Raw genomic sequence first — 23,195 nt, 5'->3', positions numbered from 1 at the left:
TTGTGCTTGGCCTGGTCTGTGCAGATTCTTGACCTTTAATGCAAAGCAGCTTTCTTCTTATCTCTCGGCCAAGCTAACTTTTAAAATTAACCCATTCTTTTCCCTCCTTGACTTCAGTCTTAACTAATTGGGAATATAAAGAAGCCGGGAGGTTAACAAAAAATAATTTGGGAGGCATCTGGATGCTTTACATTTCATTTCAAAGCCTGTACTTGAGTTCTTAATTTTTCCTGGGAGTCCTTTAGACTCCGCACCCGAGACTCGTGGAGTCTTTGTGGCTTCCTCTGAGGCGTATGATTTTATTTAAATCGAAGGTACTTTCTAGTGGGAATTGTTTAGATGGATTATCATGCGTGTGAAGATTCCAATTTTTCAAATACCTGCAGGTCCTAGGACCATAATGTACATACATGTGATATGCTGGCATACCATTAAGGGGTACGGGGGAATATTTAGACTGTCCCCCACCCATTTTCTAGGCACACAGTAGGGAGCTGATTAGCTAAGAATATCTCTTCTGCTCGGATCACTCACACAGGAAAGATTTATCGAGGATGACCACGACCTTCCTCTACCTCCCTTCAGCAAAGAGCGTCGGCTAGTCTCAGAGGGATGGCGCAGCTTACTCTGATTGTTTCCAGTGAGATGGTCAGACCAGTCAGTGGCTCATAAGCATGGGCGAAAGGGACAAGATGGACAGAGGCACACAACCCTAGACCCAAGCAGGCTACTCGCCCGGCGATGCCATGCAGGGACAGCCCCCCAGTCAGGATCTTTTACTGAGGTGCAGTCCACCGGGCTTGCATTAGAGAGAACCCCGGTCACGAGCCTTTGGCTTCGCAGGGTGCTCTGGGCATCTTACACCCCCCCCCCGCCAATTCCTGCATACCATGATGCATCCGCTCAGTACCAGTACATTAACCTTATTGGGGGCGGCAAAACAGTTCCCCAGCACCGCTCTGTATCTGATCTTGCTGCACAATTAATAAGTTTGGATGGCGTAAGCCCAAAAGGGACAGACAGCCTTACAGGCAGTCCTCCTCCGATACCCCAATAAAGATTTCAAAAGGTCTCTTACCTCTTGTTGTGGCGCCATGGGGTTCGAAGGGGAACGGTCCACAGCAGCTGCTGTTGTCTCTGCAGGCATTGCCATCCCGTACGAGCCCCCAAATTGTTGGAGAAAAACACCGTTCTTGCTCTCAGGTTGGGTGCAGCAAGTCAGACACAGTTTATTATCTCAAGCAATTGTACAGAGGGAGAGAGTGCACTAGGACACAGGGTTTCCCCCACCTAGGCAGGTCTCTCCCAGATAAACAATTTGAGCAAGTATTTATACCATTATTACAGACAATAATAAGCAACAACTGCATATTGTTTATACATATTCCTTCATGATATCTTATTTTTCTTACCATTTCTCTTATAGTCTGCATTCTATTCTTATCTAATACAAGGTCACAGCAGCCTCTTTCACAGTTATTTTCCACTAGCTTCTCACTATCCCCGCTTCTACAAATCTCGCGTTATTAAAGCTAGAGTTAGCCTGACTCCTGCTCATTTCAGAGGCCTGCATCCAAATTCCCTTTATCTACTTCCGCGCTACTTTCTCAGTATGAATCAGGAGGCTTCCCGTCTTGTATCCTCCTCGTATTTCGTGACCAGGTCAGATTTGGTCAAATGAAATAAAAGCAAAACACATTCTAAGCTGATCGTAACACTTCCAGTGCCCTTACAAACTTCGATGCGTCTCACCACAGGCTGGCTGGTTGCTCTTCAGCCAGGCTGTCCCCTTTGATCAGCACTTAAGTCTCTTGGTGTGGTGTCTGTAGATGTAGGTGGAAGAGAGAGAGAGCATGGCAAATGTCTCTCCCTTTTACCATGTTCTTTCTTCCCTCTTGGCTTTGCCCCCTCTCCCCCCCCCTTCAGAGTAAGATGAGCATTACCTCATCGCAGTCCCAAACTGACCAAAGGAAAGGGGGTGACTCACTCGAGAGTCCAACAGATCCTTTTGTTACTGCATAGGCCAGCGTCCTTTATTCCTGTGAGGCTGTGCTGGGTTTGTCCCATACATGCCTTGATGAGGTGTGAACTGCCCCTTTGCTCTTAGAGTGTTTTTGCCTGGTCTTATTTTAAACCATGAGGATACATTTTCAGCCTCATAACTGTATACATTACTGCAACAACAATTACTATAACATCACTGTAACAGCAATGCTCAGTGCATCATGAGCCTTCACAAAACACCCAACATGACAAATTTTGCATTGGATACCACACAATCATTTTATAAGGGTAAACATGGGGGTGTAGGGTGTTCCCACGAGGTACCGAACGTCACAGCATGTCAGCCCCAGGTGGGGAAAACAGAAATGACATCAGTTAGCTTTACTGTGGTAAAATCTACTGGGGCCTGGTCTCTGTTAGCATGTTTTTATAGTTAGCTAGCTCCATTGAGCTATCCAGATATAGAAGCACAGCTATATTCTCTATACTGACGTGCCCCCAGTATACTAGTCTGGGTTAGCTCATATATTTTCCCTTGACATGTCCCCATCTACTCCGCATTCCCTAGTCTAGAGAAAACATTATCACGATGGTAAACATTTGCAAATAACACAACTCAATAATTATCAGATAGCAGTGAGTGAAGCAGATTTCAGTGGATTAGAGGACAATGCAATGGGAGAATCTGTGGTCCTGATTCTGAGTCCTCAGATGTAACTTGCTCTAGAATCTCATTCTATCTGAAACAGAAAATGTCTTCTATCTCTCTGAGATGTAGATTTTTCTCTCTTTCCTAAAGGTTGTTTGGTCACATAATTGAATATTAGTTTGCTTTGACAGAATGTAGTTCAGATTTATTGAGGACTTTGAGACAAATGACGGTTTGCTTCAATAGTCATTTCTTCTTTTATTTATGGTTTCCCGTCACCCCTCCATGATGACATGGGGAATGTTCAAATGCAGCTCAGTCAACTGGAGAGAATTCTCCTAGTTATGGGATATGCTACCAAGGAACCAGGAGGGGTTTGAAATCTCCAGTCTGAAATGGTGAACAACAGCACACCCCAATCTGTGCAACTAACCTACGTAACTGGGTATAATCACAGTGTTATTCAGTTATGTAGGTCAGTATTATCTCAAATATCTGGGGAGAGAGTTCCACAGTAAGTGTCTTGGAACTAGGCAAAATACCTGTGTATTGGTTCCCATAACAGTTGTAACCTAGGCCCTATAGGAGGTTTCCTTGTACTAGCTGAGATAAATGCCAAGAAAATGAGATTAGTCTGGGAGCCATTAGAAGCACGGTTTCCGCCTAGGTGTGTGCAAAATGTTGTAAGAGCAAGGGAATTGTATAAAAATGTTCTTTTTGGGGGGATCTCTGGGGGAGGAATGTCAGGAACTTCTTGCTTAAATAACCTCAAATGTAAGCCACTAACCATACCCTCCATGCCCATAGAGCAGTAGTTCTCAAACTTTTTGTATTGGCAACCCCTTTCAGACAGCAAGCCACTGAGTGTGACCTCCCCCCTTATAAATTAAAAACACATTTTCTTATGTTGAATGCTATTTTAAATGCTAAATTTATTACCATATTGTTTTAAATGAATATATCTGTTCTCATTGTTTATAAATTAAGACTAAAACACATTTGTATACAAATAATGTTGTGAGTCCAAAAGGTATTTTTTTAAATAGTTACTGTTCAATAATGGGGTGTGGGGCGGGGGAAGAAACTTTGTCCATATCACTTTTCACAGTATACTTAGTGCCCCATTGCCACCCTTACTTCTGGGCCTTTGCTGGCAGCAGGCGTTGCCTTCTGAGCCAGGGGGCCAGAGAGCAGCGGCTGCCAGCTGGTCACCCAGCTATGAAGGCAGCTCTGCTGCCAGTAGGAGCACACAACTGCATAAGTAAGGGTGGCAATGCCATACGAGGCATCCTTATTTCTGAGTAACATTTGACCTTTGTGCTGGAAGGGGTGGCTACGAGCGGGGGAGCGGGGAGTTCAGGCAAATCTTGGGGTGGCTATAGCCCCGCTAGCCCCCCTCAGCACCACCCTTGTCTGTATGTCTGAGTGTTAAATTATTATTTCCTTTTTTTTTTTTTTTGACCATCTCTGTGTTCTGATTGGTCTGCGGTTTAATGCAGGTCTTCAGCTGCTGAATGCTCAATCCCTCTAATGTTGTCTCAGACCCACCTTTTCAGTCTCAAGACAACAAACCTGCACACGATACTATGATCCGCAGAGTCCAATTTCCTTAAAGTGGTGATAATACAAACATATTTTGTTTCAGAACAATAACTCTGTATTACATACTTACAATTCTTTTGGAAGTAAATACACATTGCAATGGAAAGGTGTGTGTAATTTTCTAAAACCCAAGATTTAAATTATATATTTTATAGTAGTTGCTCTCTGTTTCATGCATGTGCTCGTGGCCCCAAAAAATAACCTCATGACCCCTTGAGGGGTTTTCACCTCCAGTTTCAGAACCGCTGCCAAGGAGAGTAGCAAATGCCAAAATAATCTGAGCACACGTGGATTCAGAGCAGTTAGATTTGTCAATTTATAAACAGAAGGTAGTGCTGAACTGTAACTGTGTCAGAGCTGGCACTCTGCTGTAGTCACTTCCCACATCCATGGAGGGTGTGACAGTCAGCTGGGCCCATCCACTGATACAAGACAGGGTGAGATTCCTATCAGGAGTCCTTGGGAGAAGGGAGAGCAGGGAGCAGTGGAGTGGATGAGATGATGGGGATCTGGTGACCCTGCACTATCATAAAGGAGGAAGGGCTGAGAGCAGTGGGAGGAAGGGGGCTGGGTGTCCTGGTGAGTGAAAGGGCTAGTTACATCTCTTTCCCCTTCCCCTGCAAGGTGTCAGCCTCATGCCTTTCTGTCTCCTGGAGTGGATTTCTGCCATTCTTCTTCGAGTGCTTGTTCACGTCCATTCCATATTAGGTGTGCGCACGCTGCGTGCACGAGCATCGGAAACTTTTTCCCTTAGCAGCTCCCGTCAGGCCGGCGGGGCCCCCGAGTGGTGCCACTGCGCCATGCATATATACCCCCGCCAGCCCGATCCCCTCCAGTTCCTTCTCTCTCTCTCTCGTAGAAGAGCAGTCCCTTAGCCTTTAGAGTAGCTGTTATTAGTTCGTTTACATACAGATTGTGGACACTTAAGTCATTTGGTGCTTGGAGGCCTCCAGCACCTGCCCCAGGTTGCGGGGCATGCCGCAGGCCCACGACTTCAAGGCTTGTGCCACGTGCTGCAAACCTATGCCAGTTAGTGACCCCCACAACTTGTGTCTACGTTGCCTGGGGGATGGACATGAAACTGAACGGTGTAGGATTTGCAAGGCGTTTAAGCCAAGGACAAGAAAGAGACTTTTGCCTGTTGATGTGCCGCATTGCAGCCACCGGGCCCAGAGCACCAGACGCCGGCCCAGGCTTCCTCAGTGCTTAGTGCCCTGGAGCCGTAGAGAGACCCGGCACCGGCTAAGCACCGTAAACTGTCGGCCCCGGAGTGCCAGGCTAGGCCCTGGCACCGCTCGTCCTCCCCCATGCGGCCCCCAGCGCAGCCTAAAGGAAGGCGCGGTCGTTCCCCGCACAGGAGGCCGGTGCCTCCCAAGGCCCCGAGCGCCGATAAGAGCGGGAAGGCCGCGGTACCGGCGCTGATGCTGGCGGTCCCGGCAGCACAAGCCCCACTGAGCCCAGACCTAAGTGAGCTCAGTGCAGACGATGGGCTTGAGGGCATAATGGATCAGCCCTCTACGCCTGGCACCTTTGAGGCTGCAAAGGACCTCATCGAGCTGTCGGCGGCGAGCCCCCTCCCGTATGGGGAGAACCCTGCAGCACCCATTCCTCGGGTGCTGTCGAGGGGTACGACGGCAATGGTGTGCCGCTCAAGGACACCCTCCCGGCACTGCTCCTAGAGTTGGTCCCGGTTGAGCTCCGACTCTGCGGACTCACACTTGCCAGCGGCCCAGAAGGAGGTTGTGGCACCGGGTCGACGCGAAGAAGCACCCAGAAAGGGCACACCACTCTCCGGCACCACCCAGAGACCAGCAACGGGAGGAGTTGAGATGGCCCTCGCCAGAGGACTCCCGCAGACGGTCCTGGTCCAGGGAACGCCGGCACTGGTCCAGATCCCAGTCCCGGCCCTGGCCCTGGGGATACCAGTACTGCTTCCGCTTATCCAGGAGCCGCTCGTTCTCCCCCCGGCGCAGATCGTTGACACCGCCATGGTCTTTGCAATCAGCATCGCTGCAGTCTGGCGCTGACTCCGGCCACTATAGCTACCGGCACCAGGCCCCGGACAGCAGGGAGCTGGCAACTCCAGTGGGGGCCGCCAGGCCATTGGCCCTTTTGGACCCCCTGGGCCTATCAGGAGTGCCAAGGGGCCCCGTCCAGAGCAAGTTACTTGGTGCAGCGGTCCCGGTCCCCGCACCGATGCCAGATGGTGCCGGAGGCAACAGCATCCAGGCCTCCAGCATCCCCCCAGCATAGATTGGAGAGACAGGCACCGAGCCCGGTGCCGTCCCATGGACTCCTGCCCCGGCCTGAGCCGGAGGCCCCTCCCACGGGAGATGGGGAGCAGGAAGACCGACCAGAGGGGGTCAAGCAGCAACTAACCTCTTCGTCTTCCCCTGATGAGGCGGTGGCGGGTACAGAGGTGTCCGGCCCTCCGCCGATAGACCATAGAGCCCATCGGGAATTGCTGCACAGGGTCGCCCAAAACTTGGGGTTGCAGGCCAAGGCGGTGTTTGAGCAGGAGGACCCCATTAAGACTGGGAGACCTCTCTTCAGGCCTCCCTGGATTCGGCAGACGCAGCGGCTAGAACAATTGCGTCGGGGTGGTCATGAGGCGCTCGGTGTGGCTCCAGGAGTCAGGCCTGCCACCCAAGGTCCAGAATATACTCCAGGACCTCCCCTTGAAAGGGTCTGGTCTCTTCTCGGACCCAACAGACATGAGGCTGCATAACCTCAAGGACTCACGAGCTACGCTCAAGTCGCTGGGTATGCACACCCTGGCTACCCAGAGGAAGCCCTTTAAGCCGCAGCCTCCCCATCAACGCCAGTACCAGCCTCGCCATAGGCATAAGCCTTACCGTAGGTGAGGCAGGGATATCAGGCGACAGCGCAACAACAAGAATAACAATAATGTGCCAGGCCAGAACCAAGACCAGCACAAACCCCAGCCGGGCACTAAGCCAGGCTTTTGAAGGTGCACTCGAGGACAGCGTACCAGACCAGTCGCCGGATCCGTCCCTTTGTTTCCCAAACCGCCTGTCCCGTTTCTCCCGTTTCTCCCATTACGTCAGACTGTTGGGTCTTACACACGGTGCGGAATGGGTACTCACTGCAGTTCACCTCCCTCCCCCCAGCCCCCTTCCCCATCCCTCTTCAGGGACCCCTCTCATGAACATCTCCTAGAGAAGGAAGTCCGCTCGTTGCTAGAGGTGGGGGTGGTAGAGGCGGTGCCGCACAGCCTAAGGGGGAAGGGGTTCTACTCCCGGTACTTCCTCATCCCCAAGGCCAAAGGGGGCCTTCGCCCCATCCTAGACCTGCGCGGGCTCAACAAATTCCTGGTCAAGGCCCTGTTCCGCATGGTCTCTCTGGGCACCATCATCCCTTCCCTGGATCCGGGGGACTGGTACGCCGCCCTCGACATGAAGGACACGTACTTTCATATTGCCACCACCCAGCACATCTGCGGGTCCTATGCTTCACCGTGGGCCGAGAACATTACCAGTTTGCAGTTCTGCTGTTTGGTCTAACCGCAGCCCCGAGGGTGTTCACGAAGTGCATGGTGGTGGTGGCGGCCTTCTTACAGAGGCAGAGAATCCGGGTGTACCTGTACCTCGACGACTGGCTCCTGGCGGGCCGATCCAAGGTGGAAGTGCGTGGCCATGTGGAGGTGGCCCTGAGATTGTTCCGTGAGCTGGCACTCCTGGTCAACATCCCCAAGTCCACGCTTGTACCCACGTGGAGAGTGGAATTCATAGGGGTGGTCCTGGACGCAGTGCAGGCCAGGGCAAGCCTTCCGGTATCCTGATTCCGAGCTATCCAGCAAGTGGTGGCCTCCCTGCGCCAGTTTCCAACGACAACGGCCAGGTGCTGCTTGCGGCTGCTGGGCCACATGGCAGCATGCACGCACCTGGTCAGGCATGCCAGACTGAGGTTCAGGACTCTGCAGGCATGGCTCGCTCAGGTGTACCGCCCAGGCAGGGACCCCCTGGACTTGGTAGCGACAGCCCCCAGGGATGTGCTGGACTCCCTGCTGTGGTGGCAGTCCGAGCCTGTGGTTTCCAAAGGCATCCCCTTTGCCGCCCCACAACCGGACCTGATGCTGGTGACATCAGGCCACGGATGCGGGGGGGGCTCACCTGGGGGACCTCATGACTCAGGGGTTGTGGTCCGGAGCAAAGCGGTCGCTCCATATCAATGTGAAGCAGCTCAGGGCGGTTCGTCTCACCTGCCAGACCTTTCACGCCACTCTGAGTGGTCACAGCGTGACAGTTCTGACAGACAGCACTACTGCCATGTTCTATATAAACAAACAGGGCGGGGCTCATTCCTCGCCACTCTGTCTCGAGGCTCTCCTCCTCTGGGACCTTTGCATAGCCCATGCAATTCAGCTTGAGGTGTCCTATCTCCCGGGGGGTACAAAACGAGCTGGTGGAATCCCTCAGCAGGTGGTACCGCATGCACGAGTGGACGCTCAGGACGAGTGGACGTCGTGCTTTCGCTCTTCCGCAGGTGGGGGTTTCCCCGGGTAGACCTGTTTGCCACCAGGGCCAATGCCCAGTGCCCGCATTTCTGCTTGTTCCAGGGCCGCAGCCTGGGCTCGCTCGCGGACGCGTTTGCAATCCTGTGGAGGGGGAGCTAGATATATGCCTTTCCCCCCGCTCCCCTTGGTGCACAAGGTCCTACTCAAGATGCGCAGGGACAGGGCGGCGGTGATCCTCATCGTCCCAGCCTGGGCCCGCCAGCACTGGTACACATCACTCCTAGAGCTGTCAATGGCGGCCCCGGTAGTCCTGCCCTTACACTGGGACCTCATTACACAGGACAGGGGGGGCCTTCTCCATCCCGACCTACAGTCACTGCACCTGACGGCATGGAGGCTCTGTGGCTAAACGCCCTGGAGAGCCAGTGCTCCCTTCCAGTGCAGCAGATTCTGCTTGGCAGTAGGAAACCCTTTACCAGGGCGGCCTATATGGCCAAGTGGAAAAGGTTCTCGTGTTGCTGTGAACCCCGACAGGTGCGGTCGTGCCAGGCCCCGGTGCAGGCCATCCTGGAGTATCTCCTGCACCTCAAGCAGCAAGGGCTAGCCCCGTCCTCACTCAGAGTGCACCTGGTGGCCATCTCCGCCTTCCATCCGGGGTTCTCGGTGGGCTCGGTGTTTTCCCACCCAATGGTGGGACTGTTCCTGAAAGGGTTGGAGAGGGTGTTCCCGTACTCCCGCCCAGCAGTCCCTCCATGGAACCTTAACCTGGTCCTCTCTAAACTCATGGGACCCCCTTTTGAGCCCGTTGCTTCCTGTTCCCTCCTCCACCTTTCCTGGAAGGTGGCATTTCTGGTTGCCATTACCTCGGCCAGAAGGGTGTCCGAACTGAGGGCCCTCACCTGTGAGCCACCATGTGCAGTATTTCACAAGGACAAGGTGTAGCTCCGGCCGCACCCCAAGTTCCTCCCTAAGGTGGTGTCCCAATTCCGTCTGGGCCAGGACATTTGTCTGCTGGTGTTCTTTCCAAAACCCCATATGGACCCGAGTCACTGCAGCTTGCACACCCTGGATGTCCCTTGAGCACTGGCGTTCTATTTGGAGCGCACCAAGCCCTTTCGCAAATCCGCGCAGCTGTTTGTGGCTGTAGCTGAGAGGATGAAAATCCTCCCAGTGTTGGCGCAGCAGATTTCGTCTTGGATTACAAGCTGCATCCAGATGTGCTATGAGCTCGCAGGTGTTCCAGCCCCGGCGGTCACGGCCCACTCGACCAGGGCGCAAGCGACTTCCACGGCCTTCCTGGCACAGGTCCCGATCCAGGAGATCTGCAGAGCAGCCAGCTGGTCCTCGGTGCACACCTTCACAACCCACTACGCGTTAACCAGCAGGCCAGAGAGGACACAGCGGTTGGCAGAGCAGTCCTCCGAGCATTTTCCGTGACTCCTATCCTCCTCCCCAGAGATAAGCTTGTGATTCACCTAATGTGGAATGGACCTGAACAAGCACTTGAAAAAGAAAAAACTGTTACTTACTTTCTCGTAACTGTTGTTCTTCGAGATGTGTTCTCATTGTTTATAAATGAAGACTAAAACACATTTATATAGAAATACTGTGGTAAGTTCAAAAGGTATTTTTTTAAATAGTTACTGTTTAATAATGGGGTGAAGAGGGGAGAAGAAACTTTGTCCATATCACTTTTCACAGTACACTTAGTGCCCCATTGCCACCCTTATTTCATTTCCTTGTTTTTACTTTCACCACTATACACGTGCTGGAAGGGCATGAGGCAGCACAGGGCAACCTTAACTCTGCTTTAATGTAGTTATGGGCATTTCTTTTTCTTGATTTCTCTTTAATAGACTTTTTTGCCACTGGAGACTAACAAATTTATTTGAGCATAAGCTTTCGTGAGCTACAGCTCACTTCATCGGATGCTGTAGCTCACGAAAGCTTATGCACAAATAAATTTGTTAGTCTCTAAGGTGCCACAAGTACTCCTTTTCTTTTTGCGGATACAGACTAACACGGCTGCTACTCTGAAACCTGTTTTTTGCCACTGTAACTGTGTCTACATTAGACCTTTTGCCAGCAAACTATGTCAGATAGGGTTGTGTTGTTTTTTTTTCCACACCAATAGCTGACAGAGCAATGCTCTCAAAACTCTGAATTAGCTACCAGTCCAATATCTATATGTAAATTTGAGAGCACTTGAAAATAGTTTCAGAGTAACAGCCATGTTAGTCTGTATTCGCAAAAAGAAAAGGAGTACTTGTGGCACCTTAGAGACTAACCAATTTATTTGAGCATAAGCTTTCGTGAGCTACAGCTCACTTTGAAGTGAGCTGTAGCTCACGAAAGCTTATGCTCAAATAAATTGGTTAGTCTCTAAGGTGCCACAAGTACTCCTTTTCTTCTTGAAAATAGTGTTCCTAAGGGTACGTCTACAGTACGAAATTATTTCGAAATTATTCTATTTGAATTTTCGGAAGCTATTTTATACATTCGGTCTTCTGTGTCCCCACTGAAGCATGTGAATTCGGCGGATTGCGTCCACAGTACAAAGGCTAGCATTGAATGTCGGAGCGGTGCACTGTGGGTAGCTATCCCGCAGTCCCCGCCGCCCACTGGAATTCTGGGTTAAGCTCCCAGGGCATGATGGGCCAAAAACATTCTCGCGGGTGTTTCTGGGTGTGTGTCATCAGAAAGCTGCGGCAGACAATTGTTTCGTGCCTTTTTGGCGTGCAGACGCCATACTCCTTTCAGCATATGGTGCACCGCTGCTCTCCTGCTACTATGAATCCACCTCTCATTTCCTCTCATCTTCCTATGTAATCTCTAGTATCTACTCTTTCTCTTCCTCATCGAACGCTTCCGCTGCCAACTCTGCTCGGCCATCATGAACCGAGCAGCACAGCTTCCGCCGCCAACTCTGCTGTCCGGCTATTGCCACCCTTCCGAGCTTCTCCATGTAGTCTGTCCTGGGCTCCCACCTCCGTGAAAGCCACAGAAGACAACCATTTTCAGCCTTTGTTCAGCTACTGTGAACTGAACAGCACAGCTTCCGCTGCCACTCTGCTCTCCTACGTTTCATGCCCTTTTTCCAGGATTACCCGTGCAGGTGCCATAGCCATGGAGCCCGATCAGATCTCCACTGTAGTTTTGACCATTGTAAATACCTCGCGCGTTATCCAGCAATATGTGCAGTACCTGCAAAACCGGGCGAGGAAGCGATGACAGCGATTACTATAGTGATGAGGACATGGACACAGACGGCACGGCATGTGGCGACTGGGAGATCATGGGCCAGGTTCATGCCGTGGAACGCCTATTCAGGGCCCGGGAAACAAGCACAGACTGGTGGGACTGCATAGTGTTGCAGGTATGGGATGATTTCCAGTGGCTGAGAAACTTTTATATGCGTAGGGCCACTTTCATGGAACTTTGTGACTTGCTGTCCCCTGCCCTGAAGTGCAAAGACACCAAAATGAGATCAGCCCTCACAGTTGAGAAGCAAGTGGCAATAGCCCTGTGGAAGCTTGCAACGCTCGACAGCTACCGGTCAGTCGGGAATCAGTTTGGAGTGGGGAAATCTACTGTGCTGCAAGTAACCAACGCAATCATTGACCAGCTGCTATCAAGGGTAGTGACTTTGGGAAATGTGCAGACCGCTGTGGATGGCTTTAATCCGCTGGGGTTCCCTAACTGTGGTGGGGCAATAGACAGAACGCATATCCCTATTTTGGGACTGGACCACCTTGGCAGCCAGTACATAAACCGCAAGGGGTACTTTTCCATGGTGCTGCAAGCACTGGTGGATCACAAGGGACATTTCACCAACATCAGCGTGGGATGGCCGGGAAAGGTGCATGACGCTCGTATCTTCAGAAACTCTGGTCTGTTTGAACAGCTGCAGGAAGAAACTCACTTCCAAGACCAGAAAATTACTGTTGGGGATGTTGAAATGTCTATAGTTATCCTCAGGGACCCAGCCTACCCCTTAATGCCAAGGCTCATGAAGCCGTACACAGGTACCTGGACAGTAGTAAGGAGCAGTTCAACTATAGGCTGAGCAAGTGCAGAATGGTGGTAGAATGTGCGTTTGAATGTTTGAAAGCATGCTGGCGCAGTTGGCTGACTTGGTTAGATCTCAGCACAACCAATATTCCAGTTGTAACTGCTGCTTGTTGTGTGCTCCACAATATCTGTGAGAGTAAGGGGGAGACGTTTATGGCAGGGTTGGGAGGTTGAGGCAACTCGCCTGGCAGACAGTTTCGCACAGCCAGACAACAGGGTGATTAGAGTGCAGCAGGGCACGCTGCACATCAGAGAAGCTTTGAAAGCCAGTTTCATGACTGGCCAGGGTACAGTGTGAGAGCTGTGTTTGTTTCTCTTAACGTTACCTGCCCCCTATATATATATATATATGTATATATGAAAGGAAATAAAGTGTCAATTGTTTACAAATCGTTCTTTATTATTTGTTGCACAAAACATTGAGAGAAATCAGAAGCTAGATGGGGGAGGGGGGTATTAGGTTGCGGGGGGGGGGAGGACAAGTCCAGAAACCAAATCAAAATTTTAGGATACGCCAGCTTTCTGCTGTTTGTGCAGTCCTGTGGGGTTGACTGCGTGGGTCCCCGTAGCCTCCGCCCCATGTTCTTGGGCGTCTGGGTGAGGAGGCTATGGAACTTGGGGAGGAGGGAGGGTGGTTATTCAGGGGCTGCAGCAGCAGTCTGTGGTCTTGCTGCCTTTCCCGCATTAGATCCACCATACAGCAGAGCATGTCAGTTTGCTTCTCCATGAGCTTGACCATAGCATCCTGCCTGCTCTCATCGCGCATGTCCCTCCTCTCTTCGTATTCATGTAACGCTTTACGCGACTCCGCAATTGTTTGCCTCCACGCATTCAACTGGGCCCTATCAGTGCGGGAGGTCTGCATGAGCTCGGCAAACATGTCGTCCCAAGTTCGTTTTTTCTGCCTTCTGATCTGGATCAGCCTCTGGGATGGAGTAGATAGGGGCCGCATTGAAACATTTGCACCTGCTGTGGGAGGAGAAAAAGGGAGGGTAGTATTTTAAAAGATACATTTTAGAGAACAAAGGGGACACTGTTTCTCAGTGAAACAGCCAATTCATAGTACGCAGCACATGTTCTTTCCGTACAAGGTTGCATTTTGCCTCTTATACTGAAGTGCCTGCCACTTTGGTGTGAGTAAACCATCACGTGCGGCCAGGCAACAGAATTCAGCTTGCAGGCAGCCTGCGGGCTCTCTGGGATGATCGCTTCACACAACACCCTCCCCACCACACACAAACACACACACACCGCGGGGCTCCGATGAGGGTCTGATCAGGGATGAGCCCTTTAAACTAAACACGAACAGCCCAGCATGGCTCCGATGAGGCTCTGATCAGGGATGAGCCCTTTAAACGCGAACAGCCCAGCGCGGCTGGATTTCCCCCACCCCATGGCTCCGATCAGGCTCTCACTCACCAGAAGTGCCTTCTCCAGGGTCATGGTCCGGGAGCATGCTTTGGGAGTAGGGGGAGGCTTTTGGCTCCAGCGTTAAGAATAGTTCCTGGCTAGGGGGGAAAACGGATTCCCCACTTGCCGCCTGTGCACTGTCCTCTTCCTCCTCCTCCTCCTCCTCTTCGTCCTCCAAAAACTCATCCTCCTCGCTCCGTGCTACTCCCCCCTTGCACATGTCCACAGACAGTGGTAGGGTAGTGGTGTCGTCACCCCCCATAATGGCATGTATAGGGCAATGACCCAGAGCACCTGTTCGCCTTCCTGGCTTTTTGGTACGCTTGCCTGAGCACTTTGATTTTTGTACGACACTGCTCTGTGTCCCTGGAGTAGCCTCTTTCCGTCATGGCCCTGGAGACTTTACCATATGTATGTGCGTTTCTTTTTTTGGAACGTAGTTCTGCCATAACAGATTCATCTCCCCAACATGCAACGAGATCCAATACCTCCCGTTCAGACCATGCTGGAGCTCGTCTACGAATCCAGGACTGCATGGTCTCTTGAGATGGTGGGCTCTACATGGTCGCTTGTGATGGTGAACTGTGCTGATGGTCACCTGTGTTGATGGTGACCAAACAGGAAATCCAAAGTTCCCGGGGCTTTTACTGCCTACCTGGCTAGTGCATTGGAGTTGAGTGTGTTGTCCAGAGCGGTCACAAGGGAGCATTCTGGGGTAGCTCCCAGAGGCCAATATCGTCGAATTGCGTCCACAGTACCTGTAACCTGGAACTGCGATCTCGATTTTAGTGCTACTCCACTTGCTGAAGTGGAGTACAGAAATCGGAGTAAAGAGCCCTTTAAATCGAAAAAACTGATTTGGTCGTGTGGACGGAACCAGTTTTATTTCTAGGTAACTCGGCTAATTCCGAAATAACTGCGTCCTGTAGACCAGGCCTATGACAAATGTTGGTATCAAGGCAAGACTTTGAAGAGAAACTCCAGCAGAATGTAAGAAAAATCCACAACACACATTGTCAGAAAGTTGTCAGTGATAGGGCTCAGACTCAAATGCATGATATAGCTCAGGTTTAATGGCCATAGCATGTTCTCTTGAGCCAACCAATTACTGTGACAGCAGATGGCTGGAAGCCCTCTAGCTTTAAAAGACCTTCATCTTGCTGCACATGTGAATTTCAGTCTCTTTGACTCCTCATTTGATGATGGTGTAGGGAGGAGGGTTTGAGGTTTATTAGGAACTGGGGAACCTCTTGGGAAAGGAGGAGCCTGTACAGGAAGGATGGGCTCCACCTGAATGAAAATGGAACCAGACTTCTGGGATGTAAAATTAAAAAGTTCATAAAGGGGATATTAAACTAAGGGCTGGGGGAATGGCAATAGGTGAGAAGAAACAAATGGTTTGGACAGAGCCATCCTTTAGGGGAGGGTCTCTTAACGGGGATTCTCTGTTTCCTAGTAAAGAGGAGAGGATAGAAGTTCATAAAGTACAGGTAGTAGCTGAAGAGAAACTGTCAAATGAAAGAGTCCTATTTAATTATATCAGATGAAGGCAGACAACTAAATATTGACAATATTTATAAGTTCTTGTATACAGATGCAGAAAGGCTAAATTCTCAAATGAGTATACTTAAATGCCTGGTTTTAAATGAGGATATTGATATAATAGGCATTACTGAACTTGGGATGATGATAATCAATGGGACATGGTAATAGCACAATACAAAATATATAGGAATGACAGAATAGGTTGTGCTTGTGGTTTTACCTGCACAATCTAGGGCACCCAGCCTCTACCCTACTGAGGGCTCAGGGTGTAAGACACCTATCCTTACCCACGGGGCTCAGGAAGAAACCTGGTCAATTGAAGTGCCTGCCCTTTCCCTCAGGGCTCTACAGGTCTACAGAACCTTTTCCCAGTGAAAGTGCCTTACAAAGCCTGAGCTCTAAACATCTATTTATTACAAACACACACACAACACAAATACCAAGAAAATCTCTAATGCTCACCACTCCCAGTATACAGACAAATTTCAGCCAATGGCCAGTCAGGATCCACTCATCTGGGGATTCCCAGCGCCCCATACGCGGCACGGTCGTGTAGTGGGTACGATGTTTTGCAGCTTGTTGTACTGCAGTCTGAGGTTGATTCCTAAGGAACATTTTTCATTTACATTACATGAGTAAAACTAGCTACCGCCTTCAAATGTACTAAACACATCACATTATCCTACACCCCTGAATAAGAGAGATTTTAACCAATTACACACTGTCCTCATTCCTGACCACGTTTTTTTACATTGTATCTTTCACGCCCCAATTGTAACTTAGTTGTGACCTTCTCTATTTGTGCAGATAGCATAAAAACGATGGTGAGAGCTTATCTTTTGTTGAGCCTCTTTCTGTATCCTCCCTAATTTCACAGCACCTGGGCATCTCTACTTTACAACCTGGTGGTTATAACTCTCGTTAGGGACATTCCTGAGGTGGGGGTGCTTTAGCAGCAGGACATTCTTTTTTTCAATTTTAGTGGTAAACTCCCTGAATTTCACCCAAGGCTGGTTTAATACGGGGGCGAGGGGGTTATCAGGTCTCAGGTCAACAATGGGTAGTTGGCACTATATGTGAAAGAAAGCGTAGAGTCAAATATAGTAAAAAAATAAAATAAAATTGAATGAATCAAACTGTGCCGTAGAATCTCTACTGATTATTCCACACTTGAATAATTTGAATATAGCAGTAGGAATATGCCATTGACCATCTAACCAGGCTGGTGATGGTGATTATGAAACGCTCAGGGAGATTAGAGAGGCTATAAAAATAGAGAACTCCATAATTGGGGAATTCAACTATCTCCATATTTACTAGGTAAACGTCCCCTCAGGACGGGATGCAGATATAAAGTTTTTAGAAACCATTAATGGCTGGATCAGCTAGTCCTGAAACCCACAAGGGGAGAGGCAAGTCTTGATTTAGTCCTAAATGGCACACAGGATCTGGTCCAAGAGGTGAATACAGCTGAACCACTTGGTAATTGAGACCATAATGTAATTAAATGTAACGTCCTTGTGAGGGGGCAGATACCAAAGAAGCCCACTACAGTAGCATTTAACTTCAGAAAGGGGAACTATACCAAATTGAGAGAGCTGGTTACATAGAAATTAAAAGGAACACTCACAAAAGTGAAATACCTGCAAGCTGCATGGAAACTTTTAAAAAAACTCCATAATAGAGGCTCAGAATAAATGGGTATCCCAAAGGGGGAAAAAACAGTAGGAAGATAAAAAAATACCACTATGGCTAAGGCAGTTAAAAGCAAAAAGGGCATCCTTGAAAAATTGGAAGTCAAACCCTACTGAGGAAAATAGAAAAGAGCATAAACTTGGCAAATCAAGTGTAAAAGTATAATTGGGCAGGCCAAAAAAAGAATTAGAGCAACTAGCAAAAGTCATTGAAACGAACACCAATTTTTTGAAGCACAGCAGAAGTAGGAAGCCTGCCAGACAATCAGTGGGCCTGCTGGATGATTGAGGTGCTAAACAAGCACACAAGGAAGCCAAGGCTATTGCAGCATAGCTGAATGAATCATTTGCATCAGTCTTCACTGCAGAGGATGTGAGGGACTTTCCTACACCTGAGCCATTCTTTTTAACTGGCAAATCTGAGAAAAAGTCCCAGATTGAAGTGCTGATAGAGGAGGTTTTGGAACAAATTGGTAATTTAAATATTAATAAGTCACCAGGACTAGATGGTATTGACCTAATAATACTGAAGGGGCTCGGATGTGAAAAGTTCAGAACTACTGACTGTGATATGTGCTCAGCCTCTGTACCAGATAACTAGGGGCAGTTAATGAAAATTATTTTTTTTAAAAATCTGCAGAGGCAATCCTGGCAATTAGTGACCAGTAAGCCTAACTTTAATACCAGGCACATTTTTGAAACTATAGTAAATAATAGAATTATCAGACACAAAGGTGAGCATGATTTGTTGGGGAGGACTCAACATGTCTTTTGGAAAGGGAAATCATACCTCACCAATCTATTAGCATTCCCTGAGGGGGTCAACAGACATGTGGACAAGGGTGATCCAGTGGCTATAGTATACTTGGAATTTCAGACATCCTTTGACAAGGTCCTTCACCAAAGGCTCTTGAGAAAAGTAAGCAGTCATGGGATAGGAAAGAAGGTCCTCTCATGGATCAGTAACTGATTAAAAGACAGGAAACACAGGGTAGGAATAAGTGGTCTGTTTTCACAGTGGAGAGAGGTAAATCGTGGGGTCCCCCAGGAATCTATACTAGGGCCATTGTTGTTCAATGTATTCATAAATGAAGTAGAAACATGGGGAAATGAGGTGGCAAAATTTGCAGGTGATGCAAAATTACTCCAGATAGTTAAGTCTAAAGCAAACTGAAGAGTTACAAAGGGCACTACAAAATTGGGTGACTGGGCAGCAAAGTACCAGAGGAAATTTAATATTGATAAATGCAAAGTAATGCACGTTGAAAAACATAATCCCAACTATAGATACAAAAGTATGGTGTCTAAATTAGCTATTACCACTCAAGAAAGAAATCTTGGATTCATTGTGGATAGTTCTCTGAAAACATCCACTCAGTGTGCAGTGGCAGTCAAAATACATAACAGAACATTAGGAACTGTTCAGGAAGTGATAAGTAATAAGCCAGAAAATATCATAATGCCACTATATAAATACATGGTATGCCACACCTTAAATACTGTATGCTGTTCTGGTCAGCCCATGTCAAAAAAGATATATTAGAATTGGAAAAGGTGCAGAGAAGGACAACAAAAATGATTAGGGGTATGGAAAAGCCCCCCTATCAGGACTATAAAGTCATGAATGGTGTGAAGAAAGTGGATAAGGAAGTGTTATTAACCCCTTCACATAACACAAGAACCAGGAGTCACCCGATGAAATTAATAAGCAGCAGATAGGGTGCTAAAGGATCTCAGTGGGTTTAGCCCTGGTGGGAAGGGTTGGGTCTGCACTGCAATAAAGTGACTGAGTGTTTTGCCATAGGAGAGCCGAGAACATTTCTCTGCAGGGAAAGAGCCTGGGGGAATGTGCTGTGAAATTCACTAAAGCTGGTTATGAAATCTCTTCAGTCCCCCTTCTCACCCTGATGGGCTGCAGAACAACATCCACATTTCACTCCGGATGGGCCCAGCCTCCTAGGGGACGGGGAAGGAAAATGGTTGCCGTGGAGCTGGCTCAGGTAGGGATTATCAGGGAGTTGCTGATGGGTTCCCTCTGCACTGACAGGGGCAGTAAACCCATAGCTTCTGGGAAGTTTAGTCTGGAGGTGGGAGGGGGCATGAAATCCACAGGCAGGAGAAAAGCATGGGGACAGGGTGTGACAAACCTGCTGGAATTTGTTTAAATTGGGGCTTAGGTTCTAGGAACAGACCCATGGGGGTTGGGAGAGGAAACTGCCCAATTTCTGGGACAGGAAACACCCCCTCAGACAGGGCTGGAGAAATTACCAGCCTGCCAGTGCTGCAGCCTGAACCTACTGACCAGAGGCTGCAGAGAGGTATGAAGGGGCTTAGGGGAGATGCCCCATCCTCTCACTTCAGCTGATGGCAATGAGGAGGGTTACTTTGGATTCCCCACAAGGAGCTGTCCCTGGACACTGCTGGGGGCTCCGTGTCCTATATCAGCCTATGAGGAAAGACAATATCCTCCCGCAGCAGAGAGAGGGGAGGGACAAGGGCTCTCTTTCTCCCTTTACCCTGATGCATACTGGCTGCTCTGAGCAGGGGGAGGATTGGACTCTGCTGACTGTGTGCATCCCAGAGCTTCCATCTGATGGACCCTGCGCCCCTGTGAATCGCGGGGTTGTCAGTGGGGCAGCAGGTACTGAGTGTTGGACTCTTGCTCTTACAGGAGCCAGTGACCTTTGAGGAGGTGGCTGTGTATTTCACCAGGGAAGAGTGGGCTCGGCTGGACCCCGCTCAGAGAGACCTATACTGGGATGTCATGCAGGAGAACTGTGAGAATGTGACTTTGCTGGGTAAGGATTTCTATTCCCTCCGTTATTAGAAGGGGAAATGAAGAGTTGAGGTTCACATCACTCTGCAGTGGAACTTCAACTCTTCCCTGTTTCAGCAACATCCCAACATGCCAGTGACACACATACTAGCACTCCCCCCTCCCCTGCTAGAGAACGCTTTGGGAACAGAGCACAGGAGCAGTATAACATAAAGTCTAAGGTCTTCTCTTTGCTAAGGCAAAACTTGGGTTTAGGTCTAGCATAAAGAACAGAAGTTGCCTACGCCTGGCCATTCAAACACTGAGCCTACCTCACACAAACCAGCTCAGACTTGCAAAATGTTGCCACCCCTTTACAGAAGATAATGCTGCCTGCTTCTTACTTACAGTGTCACCTGAAAGTGCGAACAGGTGTTCACGTGGCACTTTTGTAGCTGGCGTTGCAAGGTATTTGTGTGCCAGATATGCTAAACATTGGTATGCCCCTTCATGCTTTGGCACCATTGCAGAGGACATGCTTCCAAGCTGATGAAGGGTTCTGCTCAATAACGAGCCCTAATAGATACATTACCACCCTTTGTTGTGAGACTAAGAGCTGGACCTGTGTCTCTCCTTCATCTGGAAGGGATGCACAGTTTTCATTCCCCCAGCTAAATTCCCATATCAGTATCACTATATAGAGTTTTGGACAAAGGAAACCTCGTTGCCAAGAATATTCTCTCAGAAAAATATGTTCTGGTGTCCTTTCTATACATTCTCAGTTTACCTAAGAACATCAGAATGCCCTTACTGGGTCAGACCAAGGGTCCATCTAGCCCAGTATCCTGTCTTCTGACAGTGACAAGTGACAAGTTCCCCAGACGGACTGAACAGAACAGGTAATCATCATGTGATCCATCCCGTCGCTCATTCCCAGCTTCTGGCAAACAGAGGCCAGGGACACCATTCCTGCCCATCCTGTCTAATATCCATTGATGGACCTATCCCCCATTAATTTATCTAGTTCTTTTTTGAACCTGTTATGGTCTTGGCCTTCACAACATCCTGTGGGAAGGAGTTCCACAGGTTAACTGTGTGTTGTAAGAAGAAATGCTTCCTTTTATTTGTTTTTAACCTGCTGCCTATTAATTTCATTTGGTGACCTCTAGTTCTTGTTTTATGCGAAGTAGTAAACAACACTTCCTGATCTACTTTCTCTACACCAGTCATGATTTTATAGACCTTAATTATATCTCACCTTAGCCATCTCTTTTCCAAGCTGAAAAGTCCCAGATTTATAAATCTCTTCACATACAGATTTGTCACGTAGCTAACTGACACAGCTATGCTGGCAAAACTAAAATGAAAATCTGCATTTGGATTTGAGTATTTTAAAATATTTTTCCCCCCAGAAATTTTGGCATCAGGGCAAATCTTCCAAAGAGGACCCCTATAAAATGCAAGAATAAAACTCAACACAGATTGTCTGAAAGCTGTCAATGGTAGGGCTCAAATTCAAATGTAGCTCAGGTTCAGCAATGGCCCCAGCATGTCCGCTAGAGACAAGAAAATGCTGTGACAGCTGTTTGCAGGAAACCCTCTGCTGTTAACAGAGCCTTAGTCTTCTTACACATGTGCATTTCAGTCTCTTTGATTTATCAGTTTGACTCCTGCTGATCTGAAATTCCCGATTTTACACTTCACTTTTTCAATACTGCTTCCTCAGAGAGGCATTGGGTGCCCTGTACTAGCTGATAAGTGACTGAGATCCTTCGGGGACAATTAGAATCTCATGTTCATCCTAGGTGTGTGCAAAATGTTATGAGAGGGTGGGAATTTTCTAAAATGGTTCTTTTTTGGAGGGAGTCAGGGGAATCTCAGGAACTCCTTGCTGAAATAACACCAAATTTAAACTACGAACCACACCCTGCATGCCGACAAAGAGTAGCAAATGTCATGATAATATAAGAGCGCTTTTGCATTTCAGAGTGGTTCGAAGAGTCAACTTTTAAACAGAAAGTAGGGCTCACCATAATTGTGGAAGAGCTGGTGCTCTGCTATAATCATCGTACAACACTCATTATTCCAAAGCAGCTCGACTCCACCGCAGGGGTTTGGAGAAACAGGACTAAAGGTATATATACTGTGACGAAGTTCCTGCTCTACCTTGGTCTTGAGCTTATTGGCGGATTTGCTCGCCTTGGAGCTTCACGGCAGCCCTCAGCTTGGCCGTTTTTCTGAACCCACAGTCCAGGTCGACTCCTCCTGTGTCCACGTTCTCACTCTCAGTGAGCTCCTTTTTAAAACCCAGGTGCTCTGATTAGCCTGCCTTAATTGATTCTAGCAGCTTCTTGATTGGCTGCAGGTGTTCTAATCAGCCTGTCTTAATTGTCTCGAGAAGGTTCCTGATTGTTCTGGAACCTTCCCTGTTACCTTACCCAGGGAAAAGGGACCTACTTAGCCTGGGGCTAATATATCTACCTTCTATTATTCTCCTATAGCCATCTGGCCCGACCCTGTCACATATCCCCCCCTCTGCTCAACACTATGGGGTTGGGCAACTTGGGACGTCAGGCAGTGTACTCGTGACAAGCCATCTGCATTGCCATGGTGGCTTCCAGCCCAGTGTGGTATGGTGAATTGGAAAGGTTGTAGGAACAGGAAACATCTGGTCACCCTTGCGTTCTTCTCTTTATTTCGCTGCATCCACTGGAGGGGTACATGGTCAGTCACAAGGGTAAACTGTTGTCCCAGAAGGTAATAACGTAGGGTTTCTATGGCCCATTTCACAGCTACGCGCTCTCTTTCAACCACAGCATACTTCTGCTCTCTCGGGAGGAGTTTCCTGCTGAGGTAGAGGACTGGGTGTTCTTCATCTCCGACCATCTGCGATAGGACAGTTCCCAATCCTACTTCAGACGCATCTGTTTGTAAAATGAATTCTTTGTTGAAGTCTGGGGCTATAAGCACAGGGTTACTGCAGAGGGC

The 23,195-nt window shown here is 48.8% G+C and overlaps 1 protein-coding gene across 1 annotated transcript in view; it reads left to right on the top strand.

Annotated features, from left to right (window-relative positions):
• LOC141999698 (uncharacterized) overlaps positions 1-23,195 on the top strand; it is a 76,771-nt gene that overhangs the window by 10,202 nt on the left and 43,374 nt on the right. Inside the window, exons 4-6 of the mRNA XM_074973373.1 lie at positions 19,343-19,452; positions 20,124-20,250; positions 22,195-22,341. Coding sequence (XP_074829474.1) covers positions 19,343-19,452; positions 20,124-20,250; positions 22,195-22,341 — 384 coding nt within the window. The remainder of the gene's footprint in view (positions 1-19,342; positions 19,453-20,123; positions 20,251-22,194; positions 22,342-23,195) is intronic.

This window comes from Natator depressus, chromosome 16 (assembly GCF_965152275.1).
Source record: "Natator depressus isolate rNatDep1 chromosome 16, rNatDep2.hap1, whole genome shotgun sequence".
NCBI classification, from domain to species: domain Eukaryota; kingdom Metazoa; phylum Chordata; order Testudines; family Cheloniidae; genus Natator; species Natator depressus.
Note: the sequence above shows the minus strand (reverse complement) of the source record. Positions and strands in the feature narration are given on the sequence as shown.